Raw genomic sequence first — 19,193 nt, 5'->3', positions numbered from 1 at the left:
AGCACACCAAGGCCATGTCCAGGGAAATGAAGCAAGACAATCAACAGCAATATCATGCCTGGCACCCGTGCTACTACCTGCCATCACCACGCTAAACAGACCATAACCACTTCATCCCACTGCCCAGTGTCACCTCTTCAACTCATAATCCACACTGTGGCTCCAGTAAACTGAGCTTTGAGGCTACTTTCTCATGAGGGAGCACGCAAACTCAGAACCAAAACGGGGCCCAACTGGTGAACTTTTAATAAGAAAAGTGAGTGATCAAAATTGAACTAGGTGGAACAAATTCACCTTTCCAAATATCCCTCTCCTGTGTGGTAACCACTCTGAGGAATTTTTTTTCTCCTGTGCAGCTATGAATGGCTACAGACCAGCAAAGAGAGGCAGTCACAGTTTGGATGACACTCTGGTGAATGTGAAACTGTAAATACTCTCTCTTCTTTTTTCTAACTTCCTTTTTCTATCCATCCTCAAATTTTCCATGACTGAAAGAGCAACATGGATGCAGTTAACATATACTGGATTCTGAATACACACTTCCATTTGGGAAAAATGTGAGAGAATAAATAATATGTTTTTGTGGAGGTCACGTTTAGTGGTGTTTTCTAAATGGGAAGGGGTGGGTTAGTATCATTAATACTCTCAGGTGGCCATTACATACATGATTTAAAAAGAAAGCTGAACCAATTGTACCATCAAGTTACTGGGCAGGAGACGTACCTCAGAGGTAGTAGGACACAGTAGCGCACTATGACGCCCAGCACCCACACCATGGTGAGCTTCGGACTGATGTACTGGAAATTTACATTGGTCCTTGTGAGGAGATTCCATGACACTAGCTCCTCTGAGGAGAACCTCTGGGTCACTTCATCTTCCACAATGGCTTCCAATCCCTTCTTGGAGAAATAAAACACGTCAGACAGCTCAAAGTCCCTTCCTCGCAGACCAGACAGCCCTTTTTCCATGGGTGACTCATCTCTTTGGATAATACCTTAAAAGAAAGCATCAGGACATGAGAAAATGCCATAGGACAGAAGAACAACTGATCAAAGAGGCTACTTTAACTGTGCAGAAGACAAATAACTCTAATGGGTAACATGAAGCAGATTTCAGAAATAAAAGACAAGCAACTGAAGTGGGAAAAGAGGTAAAAATCCCTGAGTCTGCATGAAATGGCTTCTATCCAATGATTTCAATTCATTACAGAGGAATTTGGTCCTCAATAACCCTTTTGCTTGCATCTTCTCCCTACGAATCATTAGCAAAAGAACTCACAGAAACAAACTCTCCCCAAGTATAAATCTAGACTGTGTAGAAACAAATTTATGTTTTCCCCAGATAAAAACTATAAAGCCAAAAAGCAACCAAAATGGCAGAAGGTATTACCACAAATAGCAAAAGTTTGATGTTTTTAATATGTAAAAATTATTTAATAAGAAAAACATAGGCTCCTGCAAAAAAGTAAGCAAAGTTCATGAACTGAATTCATAGAAAAAAGATAAATAGTTAATAAATATTTCAAAGCCTTTTTACTAGTAATCAAAGAAACATGAATCAGACAAAGAGTGGCCTGTTTGCATGATCAAATCAGCAACATGTTTCTTTAATGATAAAGTTCAAAGACAGAAATGACACAGGTACTCTCATACTCAATTTGTACGAGTGTGGAACTGGGAGCAATTTTGTCAAAATCTGTTTGGCATGAAGAAACTAAAAATAGTTTTGCTGATGAGTCAATAATTCCAATTCTAGGAACCTGTCATAAGAAAATAATCAGAAACGCAGGCAAGAGTGTTCACTGTAGCATTTTCATTATAATAGATCCAGACAGGGACTTCCCTGGTGGCACAGTGGTTAAGAATCCGCCTGCCAATGCAGGGAACATGGGTTCGAGCCCTGGTCCGGGAAGATCCCCCATGCCGTGGAGCAACTAAGTCCAAGCACCAAAACTACTGAGCCTGTGCTCTAGAGCCCGCGAGTCACAGCTACTGAAGCCTGCATGCCTAGAGCCCGTGCTCCACAACAAGAGGAACCAACGCAATGAGAAGCCCTTGCTCACCGCAACTAGAGAAAGCCCGCTCGCAGCAACGAAGACCCAACGCAGCCAAAAGTTCATTAATTAATTTTAAAAAATAGACCCAGACAATGAGATATAGTATATCCATTAATAAAAACTATAATGTTAAGTGAAAAAAGTCAGGATCTAAAACTATGGTTTACTCTTAACTCTATGAAATATATATATAGTAAAAATGTCCAGAAGGAAATATTAAGTGGTTATCTCTGGGCAATAGGACTAGGTTTTCCTCTTTATACTGTTATTGTATTTTCCATAAAGAAAATAATTCAAAGATTTTTTAAAGTAGCATAAGTTTAGTAGATTGAAAAATGACTACTGCCACCCAGTTCTACCCACTGAATAAAAATAATAGATGAGAAGATCTTCAAAATAAAAAGTAGCTATATACACAGTGACATGGCTATACATTTGTCCCTATGGGGCATATCACAAATGAATTTACTTCTTACATTAATTAGAAAAGTCAAGACTTAAGACATTAAGTTCCCTGAAAGAAGATCCCCTTTGATTTTCTCATTTTTCAGTTTACTAGGAAATCAATGAGGAAAGTGGAGACAGCTATGTTATCTACCCTCTGGAGAACTTGGATGTGCCTCTGTGGGAGGAGCTGTAATATACCCATTTTTTGAAGGAATGGCAGCATAATGCACTGGAGTAGAAAGTGAAGAGGATCTGGAATCCAAAGTCAAGTTCTGTTAGGACAACCACCAGCTTGCTCTATGACCAGGGGTAACCAATAAGTCACCTCACTTGGTGTCCTCCTTTATAAAATGGGGGGCAGGGGGCTGGGAAAGTCCTTACAAAGGCTAAAGTTTTCTAATTTTACTTTTGAGTTTTTTGGTGGGTTTTGTTTGGTTTTGCCCACATGCAAAGCTAATACCTAACCACCTTAGGAAGGCCAGCACTAAAGTAAGTTCTTGAATGATCATTAGATTATCTTTTTCAGTAGTGTACTCCAAGTGGTTTAATCTCTCCTCATCTCTGCAAAGGGTTTAATCAGTATTAGAAAATGAACCAAATAGTTTTGCTACTGAATTACCCTCTTGCTCTGTAGGTAATGCAGTACCACTGAGAGCAGGTTACTCAATCCGAGCACTGGCCAATATTTAGCAGTGCAAGAGTTTCATTATTTAGCAATGTATAGACTTTTTTTTATTAAGTCTAGAAGGGAAGAGAAGAACAGTTACTTGGGAAATCGCTGAATGAAATACACTGGAGACAGGAGACTGCCCTTCTAAAAAAATAACCTTTTTCAGAAGGACCAGAGATAAAAATACAAGTTCAAGTTGCCTAATATTATTTAACTGAGCCAGGAGAGAAGAGATCTGTAAACAGAAGCCAATCCCTTAGCCACTACACATTTGATGTGCAATGTTTTCTCTGCCCTCTGACCTACTTTATTCTGCGTAACTCAAATAAAATATAACTCAATTTTATATTTTCCTTAAGCCTCTTTTGAAAAGTGTGTGGGTAACTGCAATGTGGGTAACTGACAAAGGATTCATTTCCAGAATATATTAACATACAAAAAATTAATAAGAAAAAGTCAAAGAACTCAGTTAAAAAATGCTTAAGTATATGGCAAGGAATTCATAAAAAGAGTAAGCCTTAATGACTTACTTACTTTTAAATAAACATTTAAAACGATGTTCAGCTTCCCTATAATCAGAGAAATGCAAAAACCACAATGAGATACTATTTCATACCCATGAAGACCGATGGAAATTTTTAATTGAATAATATCAAGTGTTGGTAAAGACCTGGGACAATAGAATGTAATTAGCACAACCACACTAGAAAACAATTTGGCACTGTCTAGTAAATTTAAAGATATTCACAGCCCAAGACCCAGCAACTCTACTTCCAGGTACACCGCAGGAAGATCTGCGTTTAATAATTGCAAATATACAGAAAAACTGCAGTGATGGTTCACTTTACCCAGATCCACGAACTGCCAACGTTTTGTCACATTTGCTTTACTATCATATCTCTGTATGTATAAAACAATACTATTTTCTGAACCACTTGAGAATAAATTGCAGACATCATGCCCCTTACCCCAAATATTTCAGCATAGATTTACTTAGGACATGGAGCTTCACTTACTTAACCACAGTACTTTTTTTTTTTTTTTTTTTGGCCTTGCCGCGGCGCTTGCGGGATCTTGATTCCCCAACCATAGATTGAACCAGGGCCATGGCAGTGAAAGCACCAAGTCCTAACTGCTGGACCACCAGGGAACTCCCATAACCACTGTACAATTACCAAAATGAGGAAAGTTGACATTACTGCAACACTAGTATCTACAAACCTTATTCAAATTCTAACAATGGTACCAATATCTTTCACAGCACTTTTTTCCTGGTCCAGGATTCAACCCAGGATTGTACAATACCTTTACATGTCGTCTCTGTAGTCTCCTATTATATGAAAAGTTTCCTCAGCCTTTCTTTGTTTTTCAAGATACTGACATTTCTTAAGAGCACAAGCCATTTATTTTGTAGACTGTCTCAATCTGGGTTAACGTGATGTCTCTTCATGCTTAGATGCAGGTTGTACACTTTGGGCAGGAATACTATGTAAGTGATGCTGTATCCTTCTCAGTGCATCCCATGGGGAGGCACTGATGTCAGTTTGTCCCATGATTTGTGATGTTTAATTTTGACCACTTGGTTTAAGGTAGTCAGTGCTTACAGGGTTCCCCCACTGTGAAGTTACTATTTTTCTCTTTTTGATTAATAAATGGATAATTATTACCTATTGGTATCTATAAAAGGGAGATGCTTTGAAACTACGGAAATATCCTGCTCCTCACACTTTCACCCCAAATAAATTGGTATTATGTGTCTTTTTTTTTTTTTTTTTTTTTTTGCGGTACACGGGCCTCTCACTGCTGTGGCCTCTCCCGTTGCGGAGCACAGGCTCCGGACGCGCAGGCTCAGCGGCCATGGCTCACACGCCCAGCCGCTCTGCGGCATGTGGGATCTTCCCGGACCGGGGCACGAACCCGCGTCCCATGCATCGGCAGGCAGACTCTCAACCACTGCGCCACCAGGGAAGCCCTATGTGTCTTTTAAAATAGTATTTTCTCTCTCCTTCATTCCTTCCACATTTATTATTTGGTATTCCACTTTAAGGAAGAGTTTTTTCCTTATATTCTAGAGAGCTTCTTATAAAATTGTGCACAAACAGGCATATATAAGAACATCTTGCCACATTGTTTATAATAGCAAAATAGTGGAATCAATACGAAGGTTCATTCAATAGGTGGATATACAGCAATGTACACAAATATCGGGACTTCCCTGGAGGTCCAGTGGTTAAGACTCTGCGCTTCCACTGCAGGGGTCACGGGTTTGATCCCTGGTTGGGGAACTAAGATCCCACATGCCACCCACATGGCGTGGCCAAGAAAAATTTAATTTAATTTAATTTAAAATATATATATACAAATATCGAATCATTATGTTGTACACCTGAAACTAATATGTTATATGTCAATTATACGTAAATAAATGGAAGCTCATATTTTTTAAAATGGATGTATGAAGTATATACTACACAACAGTTAAAAGAAATTAACTAAAATTTACCAAATTAGATAATACGCAAATATCAGAAGGAACAAACATTTCAGAGTAATATGTGAAAGGTGATATTTTTATAGAGTTTGAATAATGCAAAACAATAAATACTATGTATTGTTTAAGAATACATACATGTATAGGGGAAGTATGAAAATATGCATAAAAATAATAAACATCAAAATCAGAGTAGTAGTTTCAGGTTTGGCAGGGCAATGGAATCAGGGAGGGATAAACAGGAGAATTTGTTTTGTAAAGCTTTATTTATTAAATTAGGTGGTGGCTACACATGTGCTATAACCAAGAAAAAGAAAAAGAAAAGTTACATGGAACTGACAATTGTTCCCAAGATGAAGCTCTATATTGTAAGAGAGCAGGTACTAGCTTAAGAGCTCTTTAATAAGGCACACAAAATCTGAAATTAGGTATTATAAAATTAGATGTCAAAAGAAGCACTGCTGAATTTATAATGTTACTTCCTTCCTAAATATTGACTACTGGAGGGTCAGAAATACTGACTGAATTCACCCTAAGTATGAACTTCTAACAGGAAAAAATATTCAATTCACTCCACATATAGGGGATACTATGTACTACTATCAGGCATCAAAATACACCTTAGAAAAAGAGGAAATACTTCTTTTGACACCAAAAAATGATCATAAGTAGACCAAAAGTCTTCAAAATATAGATATAAGTACATATCAGATTTAACTAGCACAGACAGTTTCTATACTGGTTTTATTGTCATTAAGGAAAACTCGTTATTATTAATAAATTAATCCTGATCCTTCAGAGCAACCCACAGATCTTAAATTGGTAAAACCCTGATTCTAGAAAATATTTCCTTTTGTTTCGCAAGTTAACCTCAAAAAGGGAAAGCCATAAACATTTGAACTTTGTCCTTAACCAGTGCTTTGGCCAACACGACAAGGTTCATGCTTGGATGAAAATAAAATTAGAACAATTATATCTAATGCAAGAGATGAATTGCACAAGCTGCCTGTGCCACCTGCCTTGAGCAAGTCACTGGTACATAAATAATACCAGCTATGAAAGGCCTGTTAAAAGAAATGGAGGCTGAAGTTAAAACCATCTCAAATATAATTAACTCTAAATTAGCTGAGTGAACTATTGGAATAACTGCCCATTTATAAATCACACTAGTTTTTCCATCTTCCAGCTGTAAAGTATGCTTTCTAGGTCAGCAATTACGGAAAATCAGGGTCCACCACAGACCAAAGGTGGATACAGCAGGCTTATGTATAGAAGTTGATCCTTAACCTACCAATAGGCTATATTCCAAAAGTCAGAAGCTCAGAGTTTAAAACACACTCTCTCATGGAAACTTTGAATTAGTCTGTTTGAGCTAGAGTCCTATCCAATGATAAGCCTAATTAACCCAAAATATACGTGATCATATAGTAGCAGTACCATGAAATAGAAATCTCCTTTAGCACTATTTCCACAGGAAATTTAAAAATTAAATCTGGCTTGGAATCAACAAAAACAAAACAAAAAACTTCCTTGTCTTGTAGTGACTTAGAGGGGGCGTTAGGGGCACTTTCTGGGACACTGTTAATGTTCTATTTCTTGATCTAGGTGAGAGGTCCATGAGTACATTTACTTTGGGAAATCCATCAAGTTGTACATTTATAATTTTATACTCTTGTCTATGTATATTATGCTTCAATTTTGTAAAAATTGTACTTGAGATCTGCTGTACAGTATGGCCTATAGTTAACAATACTGTATTGTACACTTAAAATTTTGTTGAGAGGGTAGATCTTATGTGAAGTGTTTTTACCACAATTTTAGAAAAAAAAAGAATTGAAGGAGACAATAACTGTTAATCCCCTATTTCCATGATTTACCTATTATAGGATTAAATAAATACTAAATAGTATTAAATAAATACTTAAATAAATACGTCCCTTAAAAAAAAAGTTTACTCTATATCCCCCTACCCAATTATTAAGCAATTGGGCAGGAAGGAGTTTACCTGTCCCAGCTCCAACTAGTGGTGGCAAGGTCCTTTTTCTGCTATGAGAATCTCCTCTGAGGGTCTCCGGTTCTTGGCAAGAAAGCCAGGCCTACATTCTTCCCTCCCATGCCCCAATATCCTTCCTGATCCATAAATGTGACTGGCCTGATTAAAGAGACCAGGGTAAAGTAGCTGTAAAGATTAATTGTATGTGGGCTTCCCTGGTGGCGCAGTGGTTGACGGTCCTCCTGCCAATGCAGGGGACATGGGTTCGAGCCCTGGTGCAAGAAGATCCCACATGCTGCGGAGTAACTAAGCCCGTGCGCCACAACTACTGACCCTGTGCTCTAGAGCCCGCAAGCCACAACTACTGAGCCCGTGCGCCACAACTACTGAAGCCCGTGCACCTAGAGCCCATGCTCTGCAACAAGAGAAGCCACCACAATGAGAAGTCCGCGCACCACAACGAAGAGTAGCCCCCGCTCGCCGCAACTAGAGAAAGCCAGCGCGCAGCAACGAAGACTCAAAGCAGCCAAAAATAAGTAAATAAATTTATTTTTTAAAAAAAGATTAACTGTATGCGGTTGGGGCTGGGGAGTGGGGTGGATCAGAGCAGCTGGGATTAAAGAGCGGAAATATTCAGTGCCAGCCTCCGGAGAGATAAGACCCATGTTCAATCCCTTAGGCATAGTTCAAGGTCCTGATACAATTCTAACAAGCCAGAGCGAAGGACAGATCCCTGAACAGACCACTGAGCTCTGTCCTCATTCTTCTCCAGTTCATTAATCATCATAGATATTAACACACTAATGAGCGCATCAACTACGCAGTCCCCCAACTACACAGGTTTCCAGTCCACTTTTTGCCACCTTTTTTCAAAATAATTTACCATCGCAAGGCTAAGCTTGAGATATACCATGTGCAAAAAATTCCCTGGGCCGTTAGTCAAGTTACAATTTCCAGCACATAAATTAGGCGATTTGACTATGCTTATTTCACAGTGAATCCTTTGTGTTCCTGACTACCACTGTTCTCCTTCCTAAGTTATTTTTTAAAAATCCAGTTTACTGTTATTAACTTAGTTAAGTGTAATAATGGTATCCAGAGTATGTTTTTAAAAAGTCAGATTTTTGAGATGCATACTAAGGTACTTAGAGGCAAAATGACATAATATCTAGTTTTAAAATACTCCCACAAAAGGACATTCATTAAGGTGAGAGTACGGGGGATGGGGGTATGGGATGAATTGGGAGACTGGGGTTGACATATAACACTATTGATACTATGTGTAAAATAGATAACTAATGAGAACCTACTGTACAGCACAAGGAGCTCTACTCAGTGCTCTCTGGGTACCTAAATGGGAAGGAAATCCAAAAAAGAGGGGATACATGTATATGTATAGCTGATTCACTTTGCTGTACAGTAGAAACTAACACAACATTGTAAAGCAACTATACTCCAATAAAAATTTTTAAAATGAGTCACTACAATTATACATTAAAATACATGACAGCACACACACAAAAAAGTGAGAATACAATGTTTCTGATTGCTTATCTGTATTCTCTGATTTTCAACATTGCTCACATACTACATCTGTAATTAAACTTTTAATTAAATAAAATACTTCCACAAAGAAAAAACTGAAAAAAAGGATAGATAAAGCAAATTCTTGTTGAATTAGGGTGATGGCTATAAGGGAATTAACTGTACTATTCTCTTTACTTTTTAAAACTGAATACTGTATTTTCTTTTTAATCTGTTTAAGAAACTCATTTGAAATGTCAGTTTAGCTGGGAATCAATTTCCTCATCTAAATCTCATTCATTCGTTCATTCAGTCATTACAGAGAGAGTTCCAGGCCAGGCACTAAAATATTCAATACACAGATGGGAGAGGGAAAAAAAGGAGTTGAACTAACTCAGTAATTCTCAAGCATGGCTGCACATTAGAATATCTTTGGAATCTATAAAAGTAAAGACATCAGGGTCCAACCCCAAATCAACTAAATTAAAATAACTACACTTTTTAAAATATATAGGAATGGGGGAAAAAACTATAAGGAAAGATATCAAAATATTAGGTCTTTTCTGGGTAATAGGATTTCATGTGGGTAACTTTTAATTTTCTTATACATCTGCAACGTCTAATTTTTCAGTAAAGTATATGTATTATTTTACATAGTGAGAGAAAAGTACTAAAAATGCTATTGTTAAAAAACAAAACGAGGGCTTCCCTGGTGGCGCAGTGGTTGAGAGTCCGCCTGCCGATGCAGGGGACATGGGTTCGTGCCCCGGTCCAGGAAGATCCCACATGCCGCGGAGCGGCTGGGCCCATGAGCCATGGCCTCTGAGCCTGCGCATCCGGAGCCTGTGCTCCGCAACAGGAGAGGCCACAACAGTGAGAGGCCCGCGTACCGCAAAAAAAACCAAAAAACAAAAAAACCCGAAGTGAGATATGTACTGCTACTTACCCACCACATGGCTATAATTAAAAGGGCCAAAACTACCAAGCACTGAAGAGGCTATAGAATGCAGACACAGCTCTGAGAGTGTACAACCATTTTGGAATACCATTTAGCAGTTTCCAACAGTTAAACACACTCGTTTACCCTATGACTTGGCAATTCCGCTTCAAGGTATGTACCCAAGAAAAACAAGTAAACAGGTTCACAACAATGGTCATAGCAGTTTTATTCCTAACAGCTAAAAAATGTAAAATAACCCAAATGTCAATCAACACAATAATGGGTAAACAAATTTTTATGTATTTGTATAAAGAAATACTCCACAACAATTAAAAAAAAATCCACTGATTCATGTAACACGGAGAAATCTCATAAACATTATGCTGCTTGAAAAAAACACAAAAGGGCCCATTCTATATGATTTCATTTATGTGAATTTCAAAAAAAAATAGGAAAAACTAATTGATAATGACAGAAATCAAAAGAGAGGTTACAATGAGGACTGAGGGATGAGTCACGCCTACTAGGCAGGGCCTGAGAGAACTGTGAGATCATGAATATGTTCGGCTGAATCTGGGTGGTAGTCACATTGGTTTACAAGTATGTAAAAATTCATCTTGTTGAACAGTTGATATTTGTGCAGTTTAATGTATGTTAATTATGCCTCAATTTTGGGGGGGAATCAGAAAACTGTTACAGGGACTTCCCTGGTGGTCCAGTGGGTAAGACTCCACGCTCCCAATGCAGGGGACCCAGGTTCAATCCCTGGTCAGGGAACTAGATCCCGCATGCTGCAACTAAGGGTCTGCCTGACGCAACAAAGATCCCGTGAGCCGCAACGAAGACACAGTGCAGCCTAAATAAATAAATAAATAAATTTTTTTTTTAAAGAAAACTGTTACATTTAAGAGTCTTCACAACTTTTAGCTATAATCCCAATTAGAGGCTCTAGCCAATCATACCTACCCTTCCCACGAATAATTTTTGTCTTCCTTCCTAAACTAAAAAGACAACTGACATTTATTGAATGCTTCCTGATGCCAGACTGTGTGCTAAACCCTTGACATGTACACTCATGTAATCCCCATAATCCTATGAGGTATTGTCTATTATCCCCATTTTACAGACTAGGAAACTAAGGCTCAGGATGATTGGGTAACTTACCTGGAGCCATGGGGAGAGAAAGGAATAGAACCAGCATTTGAAACCAAGTCTGTGACTCCAAAACCAAATGTTCTCTCATATTCTAAACCTTCAAATTCCATGTCACTCTGTCCAACAGTTGCTCTTTGACAAACCTCAAAGATGTAAGATCTTTCCCATCAACTCCACATCAGCCCCAGTTCTTCCTTGCTAAAGAGAAGCCCTGAGTAGCACTTCTACTGAGTATCTGTCCTACCTTTGAAGGAAGAAATGGAACTTTGATATGGGAAAACCTATAAGTGGCCTCCACCTGTCATTAATCTGGACACGCACTTGTCACTGACTGATTTAGGCTTAATCATCCCTCCCAGGAAGCAGGAACTCAAGTCACTGGTTTTTCTTTTTCATCTGGGGCAGGAATCTTTTACAGCCTGGACCACACCCCATTAGGTCTTCCTACAATAAGCCCAACAGAAAACAGCCCCTGGGCAGTGGTCCATTTAATACTCCCTCAGTTTGTAGTTCAGCCAGGTCCAAGTTGCCCAAGGAGGCTGTTCTGTCCAATCTGTGATTCAGCACACAGATGTCCTGCCGGTATCCTTCCTCTTCAAGTCCTCTCTGAGGCAGAAGCAGCTGCCCCAGGCATCTTGCAGGCTAGTCAAGGTTTAGAAAGGATAATCACCCTTGACGTTTTATTGTTGTCACTGTTAGGGTTTATTCTAAAGTCATTTACCTCTGTTATATCCTCATTAACCTGGACTGTCACCCAGCCAAGGTTTGTAGAAAACAGCCTCTATACAACCTGCTATATCCTCAGCCATGACTCTACATTGAGTTCAAGGTCTCTGAGCCAAAGACAGATTGACTGTAAAACTAAGAAGGTTAAGCTTCAGTCTCCTCACCTGCACGGCCCCTTCCAAGCTCCCACACCTAATTTTGTGTATTCTTTTTCTTAAAGAGAGTCTCCAAATTGTATAAGCTTCAGGCCCCCACAACCTGGATTGGTCCCCACCTCTGAATCAAAATATCATTTTTTTGCTACAAGCGACAGATCTATGTTAACCCCTCACCCTACAACCTAAAATGATTTAGAAGAAGAAATACTTAGGATGAGAGAAACATGTTATTACCAGCAAGTATTAGAACACTGAGAGTTCACAGACACACATTAACATCTTTCTGCTTAGTTTCACCTATTATTGATAATATTTTATCTATTTGATTGTCAAATTAGCAATATACTTGTAAGAGGGGTTGCTGTTGGCTAGGTCATTTTTTGGTTGCTGTTTTAAGGTTTGAAGTTTATCTCTTCTTGGAAGTAGAGAGATCGGTAAGGATGAAAAACAAAAATATGAATACAATGCAAACTGAAGGGAAAAAAACCTCACTACATAAAAGTTTCACAAGTGTCCCTGCTTTAGAATGAGACTTGTATGTACCATATAATAGGTCCATAAAAAGAAAAGGGGGCAAAAATCAGCAGAATTATCATGACCCATGATATACATGAAATGTGCTCAAAATAAATACTGACTTAGCATCTCCTTTGGTTCCCTAAGAGCTACTCAATCATGATTGCCTAGTTTTTAAAAAAGCTTTAGAGTTATGAAACTACTCATACTCCCCCCCCCCCAGTAATGCTTCCCCAGTTGGCACATTTAAGAGTCACATTCAACTTTTTTTTTCACATGAAAAGGGTAAAGTTTACTTTAAACACCTACACATCCCACTAGTTAATCCAAGTAAGAAAAACAAAATAAGGACAGGGGAGAAAGTCCACATATAATACAAAATAAGAATTTACAAAGAAGAAATAACATAAACAGAAAAGTATAAAAATCCTAAGAAACAACGTTGCACAAAGTCCTATGCAAATGAATATAATAAAAAGCTAGTCAAAGTGGATAGCTTTCTAACTAAGAAAACATTACTAATACTGACACCAAGAGATGAATGCTCTAAACGATGGGGGGTACGGTTCAGGCGGTAATGTGAGTGCTGGGGAGCAGCAGATGAAGCTTTGCGCGACCACCGCTCATCTCTTGCTGTGCGGCCCAATTCCTAACGGGCCTCATACCCGAGGATTGGGGACCCCTGCTCTAAAGAGAACCATTTTCACAAATGCAGTAATGTTGTGAGGAGTAAGGAAACTTTACCTGTCCCAGACCCGAACCGTTTTACAAGGAATTTTACCAAACCTTTAAATCTGAGAAGAAAGGGCATAAAGGGGGAAGGAGGGAAGTAAGTAGGTAGGTAATATACTAATCTCAAATATAAGGATCAATTGCAAAAATCCTAACTCCAATTTTGGCACAGTTTCCAGCACCATATTATGACCAAGCAATGTTTAGTCCATAAACACAAAGATGACTCTAATATTAAGCTATTAATGTAATTTACCATAATATGCTTAAGGGGGTGGGGGGAATACACATCACCAAATATGCTGAAAAGCACGACAAATTCAACATTCATTCTTGATTTACAAAACAAGCATCAAGAAGTATTTCCCATAAGATGGAAAACTAGATCAAAGCCAACCTGACGCTTACAGGGAAGACGCTGCAGGCACTACAGCCTGTCCCCAGCAGGAACAGCAGCTAACACCACTGCTAGTCAATGCTGTATTGGGGTAGCAGCCAGCACAATTAGACAAGGGAAAGAAATGAAGTATAAACTGGAAAAGAAATAAAATACAAACTAAAGTTGAATAAGAAGTGGTAAAACTATCAGTACTAAGATAAAATAGCTGCATGCCTGAAAAAAAAAAAAGGAAATCTGAAACCTACATAAGTAGAATTCTTACTTTTTTATATCCTTCTGCCTTACTAAAATCAAAGCTTTCCAATATACAAACAACAATCACAAGATATGATGGAAGAAGAGACTTCATTTATAATATCTACGAGAATTATAAACTTAAGAGGAAATGGACACTGTCTAAAGAAAACTTTCAAACACCTCTGGAGGGTACAAAGAAACACCTAAACAAATGGAAAGATGTAATGTTCTTGGAGAAGAAGACTCAACACAGATAAGGTCAAACCACCCTCAGTAAACTTATAAATTTACCACAATGCCAATAAAAATAGATAGTTGTATTTCCTCTGGAACATAGACAAGCTGAATGTCAAGACCATACGGATCATAAGCAAGAATTCACAAGACAGTTCTGTAAGGAAAAGCAATGAGAACAATGATCCCTGCCAGATATTAAAGTGTCAATAATTAAAACAACGTACCAGTACATGAGAAGACAAGTAAACACTGCAGAATAGAAAGTTCAGGAATAGATCCAAAACTATACTAGAATTCAGGAAATTATTAAGGTTGCATCACAAATCATCTGGGTAGAGATGGGCTTTTTAATAGACAGTGTTGCAACATCTAGATAGCCATCTGGACAAATACACCAGAATAAAAGAATCAAATATTTAAATTGTTTTTTTTAAAGCCATAAAAGTAGTCAAAGAAAACACTGGAGAATTCCCTTAAGACTTGGCAGAGGGAAGATTTTTCTACTAAAAAAACTAAAAATCCAGAAGCTATACAAAGAAAATATTGATAAATTTGACTACATAAAGATGAAAAATATCGGACTTCCCTGGAGGCTCAGTGGTTAAGAATCCGCCTGCCAATGCAGGGGACACAGGTTTGAGCCCTGGTCCCAGGAGATCCCACATGCTGTGGAGCAAATAAGCCTGTGCGCCACAACTACTGAGCCGGTGCTCTAGAGCCTGCGAGCCACAACTACTGAGTCCACGTGCCACAACTACTGAAGCTCACATGCCCAGAGCCCGTGCTCCACAACAAGAGAAACCACTGCAATGAGAAGCCCGCGCACCGCGATGAAGAGTAGCCCCCGCTCACCGCAACTAGAGAAAGCCTGCGTGCAGCAACGAAGACACAACGCAGCTAAAAATAAATAAATAAATTTATTAAAAGAAGAAAATATCTGCATAGTAAGAAGCATGATAAGCAAAGGGGAAAATACAATTGCAAACTGAAAGCAGTATTTTTATCTCAGCACAGACAAAAGCTAATTAATCACTTTAATATATGAGAAGGTCCCAGAAATCAAAGTGAAACAGAAGTCAAGAGAGAGAGAAAAATGCGCAAAAGAAAAGAAAAATTGCCAAAAGACAGTTTCCAGAAAAAGAAATACAAATGGCCCTTAAATATAAAATGTGTACCAAATCACACTCTCTATAAAGAGATGCAAATTAAGACATGAGTTTCCACTTCTCACCCATCAGACTGGTACAAACCCAAAAGTCTGACATACATTTACAGCATTGGTGAAGCTGTGGGGAAAGAGGCACTTCCATACACCCCTAGTGGAAGTACAAATAGTACAACCATTAATGAAGGGTGATTTGGCCATCAATCAAAATTACAAATGCTCTCTGACAGAGCAATCCCATTCATGTCACAGATTTATGTTACACGTATTTCATGTTACAAATAGTGTGAATCGCCACATATTTTTTGATAGCAAGAGGTGGAGAACTACAGGTAAGAAACCATTTGCATTGATGTAATGAAATTTCTTGTAGCTGTTAAAAAAAAAAGAAACTTTCTAAGTAATAATATGGAAAGGACTATAGGCTATAAGTGAAAAACTGGCTCAGAGTAGTGTTTACTGTACATCATCTTTGGTATTAGCAACTGAAGAAAATAACAAACATTTCCATTACAATAGCACGTTTGAGGTCACATAAAGAACCACTGGAACATCCATAAGACACTAACATGGCACAGAGGTAGAAAGTAACGGCTGGAAGCTATACGTATCAAAGCACATGTTTTTAAATTGCTATGATTTTTGTACCATGTGAATGTAAATACTACCTATGCCAGAAAGTTTTTAAAAGATGTGTAAACCCAAATTTAAAATGTTTACACAAGAACTTGCACACACATATCCTTTGTGTGTCATCTGCTGGCTCTCCCAGAATCCCATCAGTCTGATGGCTCAGCCTATGCAGAACTGCAAAGATGCAACAAAGTGAAACCGTACTACGATCACTTTCCACATAAACCAGTGTCATCCCTGCATTTCAAATCTTACCCTAAAATACGTAATTTCTACGTTAGCTTTAGAAGTCCCTAATAACCCCACCACCACCTCACATGTGTAGACACTCACAGAAAAGCAGTTTACAGATAAGGTATTCACTGTTTTTATTTCTGAAAAAGAGTTGATAGAAAACATCTGTTGAAAAATATAGCACAAAAGAGTATCAGTGGACAGAGGAATGAGGAGAGAGAAAATATAGAGTTAGAACTGTCTCTCCTCTGAGTTTCCACTCTCTCTCTTTTCCCTGGTTGATCTTCATCTGGTTCATTTATCTCTTCCTGTCCCCCTTTTTTCTCTAGCCTCTATAAATGTCTTTCACTCAGTGAGTTCATTCAATCTACCATTTCAACTTCCACCCTCTGCAAATAATTCCCAAATGTACATCTATAGTCCTGACTTCTTCCCCAAGGCTCACATGTTTTTTTTTGTTTGTTTTGTTTTGTTTTTTTTTGTGGTACACGGGCCTCTCACTGCTGTGGCCTCTCCCGTTGCGGAGCACAGGCTCCGGACGCGCAGGCTCAGCGGCCATGACTCACAGGCCAGGCCACTCCGCAGCATGTGGGATCTTCCCAGACCGGGGCACGAACCCACGTCCCCTGCATCGGCAGGCGGACTCTCAACCACTGCGCCACCAGAGAAGCCCCAAGGCTCACATTTTTATATGGCTGCACAGACCCTCCACCTCTGCACCAGCCCCATGGCTCCGGTTCAAGGCCCCAATACCTTCCAGAATGGCTTTCCATCTACCACCCTCCTTTCTCCACTTTCCCCACCCTCTTCCTAACCTGCTTCCAAAAAGCTACCAGATTTGTCCTGAATTTAATTAAGTAATTTCTTGGCTTGGCATTTCAAGGCTTTTTAGGATTGAAATATCCAATCTCGACACTTTGCACCTCCAACTCATCTTCACTCATCCTAGCTCCAACCAGACTAAATCAGTTCTTGGGCCCCTAATATCTCTTAGGCTCTCCTACTCTCCTGCCTTTGCTTACAATTTCTTCCACCTGATACCCCTTTTTCTAAAATTACTCAAGATTCTTCACATCAGCAGACCTCCATTTTCCCCTTTTTCATTTTCCTTGAGCCCATGAACCACCAACCCCATTCACCATATGATGCAGGAGTTGTTTTAACTGATTATCAGCAAAGACAGGGGAAAAAGTCCATGTTACATCAAACTTACAAAATATCACTTATAAGTTTCTAAAATTAAATCAGGCTTACACTAAAAGACAGAATGGATGACTTGTCCTATGAGGGTGAGGGTGAAATGGCAAGGCAATGCCCTCCCTTAAAAAAAAAAAAAAAAGTTAGTTCTTTTTTGTTGATTACAAAATGCCTGTTTTTCTCTTGTACACATACCCTGATACATATGCCTCTGTATTGATTAGCAATCTTGGGCACAGGCTCATTGAGATAAGCATCAGAGGCTGAGCACCGTCACACGCTGGGATTTCGCAATGCCTGCTGGCATCACACACAATGTCTGTTGTCAAGGGTCATGCGGGTTGACCACTGACTGGCAAGGAAATTCACTGTTTAGAACGTGAGTCACTGAAAATGAGGACGTTCATTTAGTCAAGTAAATTTGTGCTAATGCTGTTGCAGAAGCAGGAAGAGGAAAGGATTCATCTGCATGATACACTAACAGATACCGACTTAATTTAATAAACAAAAAGCTTACCACACTTTGAAAAAAAGAACATACACCTACCCTTTGCAAAGGCTTGGAGTACTTTACATAGTCTACCAAGCAGGTGAACGCTTGAATTAATCACACATAGCTAACGTCTGTACTCTCTATCCAATCTTGATCTCATTTTCTCTCTCTCTCCTTTTTTTTAAGGGATGGTCTCTGGAATTCATTATCAACTTCCCCTCTGCTAGTTAGCTATTTATGTATGTATGTATGTATGTATGTTTGTTTGTTTGTTTATTTGGCTGCACCGGATCTTAGTTGTGGCACGCAGGATCTTCATTGCTGTGTGAGGGATCTTTAGTTGCGGCATGCGGGATCTTTTAGTTGCGATGTGTGTGCTCTTAGTTGTGGCGTGTGGGATCTAGTTCCCCAGGGATCGAACCCGGGCCCCCTGCATTGGGAGCACAGAGTCTTAACCACTGGACCACCAAGGAATTCCCTCCCCACTGCTTAAATCAAGAGAATGCCACTGGTTTCAAAGGGATACCTGAAATCACTGCCCTTAATGCTGTTTTCTCTTGCAACTTGAAGAAGGTTGTCATTTGCTACGTATATGCACTGTCTCCAGAGTACCTTAAATTTTGTAAAGGCCTGAAGCCATGTTCCTCCAAGTTGCTGTCCTCTGCATACAATGCATTTTTCCAGGTATCCAAAGATAATAAGGCCAAATGATCCACCGACAAAGTTTGTCCATGGCATCCCCTGCACCCTCAGGCATCAGGGTCCACTTCTATTTCCCAGGTGAAATTAGCAGGTGCAGGCTGCCCAGTGCTCAACACCAGAGAAGCACAGAGGCAAATCCTGTTTCCAGAGAGAAACACCTGGAAAGGAAGAAGGCTCTAAAGCCCTAACAGAAAAGTGTCCCGTTCTTTACTCTCATTCACCAGGTATCCCAGAAGTTACAGGAGACATAAGGGGTCTACTGGTTCTGCTGCCTGAGAAACCTTCGGAAGATGGGCTAGGGCTCCAGGGTATAGAAGCTCTTCTCTAGCCAGCCCAAGCTTTGGCGGAAACAGAGCTTTTGAGGAAGAGATGCAGAGATACCAGGCACCTGACCTAGAAAAGCGAGGGAAGGGGTCCAGAGTAGAGCTTTTCATCACACTGTTCTGAGGTTGGCACACCAAGGAGGAGGGCCCTGCCTAACAGTTTT

General features: G+C 39.4%; 1 protein-coding gene across 4 annotated transcripts in view; it reads right to left on the bottom strand.

Moving 5' to 3' along the window:
* Nucleotides 1-19,193, bottom strand: part of GPAT3 (glycerol-3-phosphate acyltransferase 3) — a 57,394-nt gene that overhangs the window by 18,719 nt on the left and 19,482 nt on the right. For all 4 annotated transcript variants that reach the window (XM_082838756.1, XM_082838757.1, XM_082838755.1 and 1 more), the window contains exon 4: nt 724-994. In XM_082838756.1, coding sequence (XP_082694882.1) covers nt 724-994 — 271 coding nt within the window. The remainder of the gene's footprint in view (nt 1-723; nt 995-19,193) is intronic.

The sequence above is a fragment of the Leucopleurus acutus genome, assembly GCF_964270905.1.
Source record: "Leucopleurus acutus genome assembly, chromosome: 4".
Lineage (NCBI taxonomy): Eukaryota > Metazoa > Chordata > Mammalia > Artiodactyla > Delphinidae > Leucopleurus > Leucopleurus acutus.
This window is presented reverse-complemented; position numbering and strand designations above follow the sequence as displayed.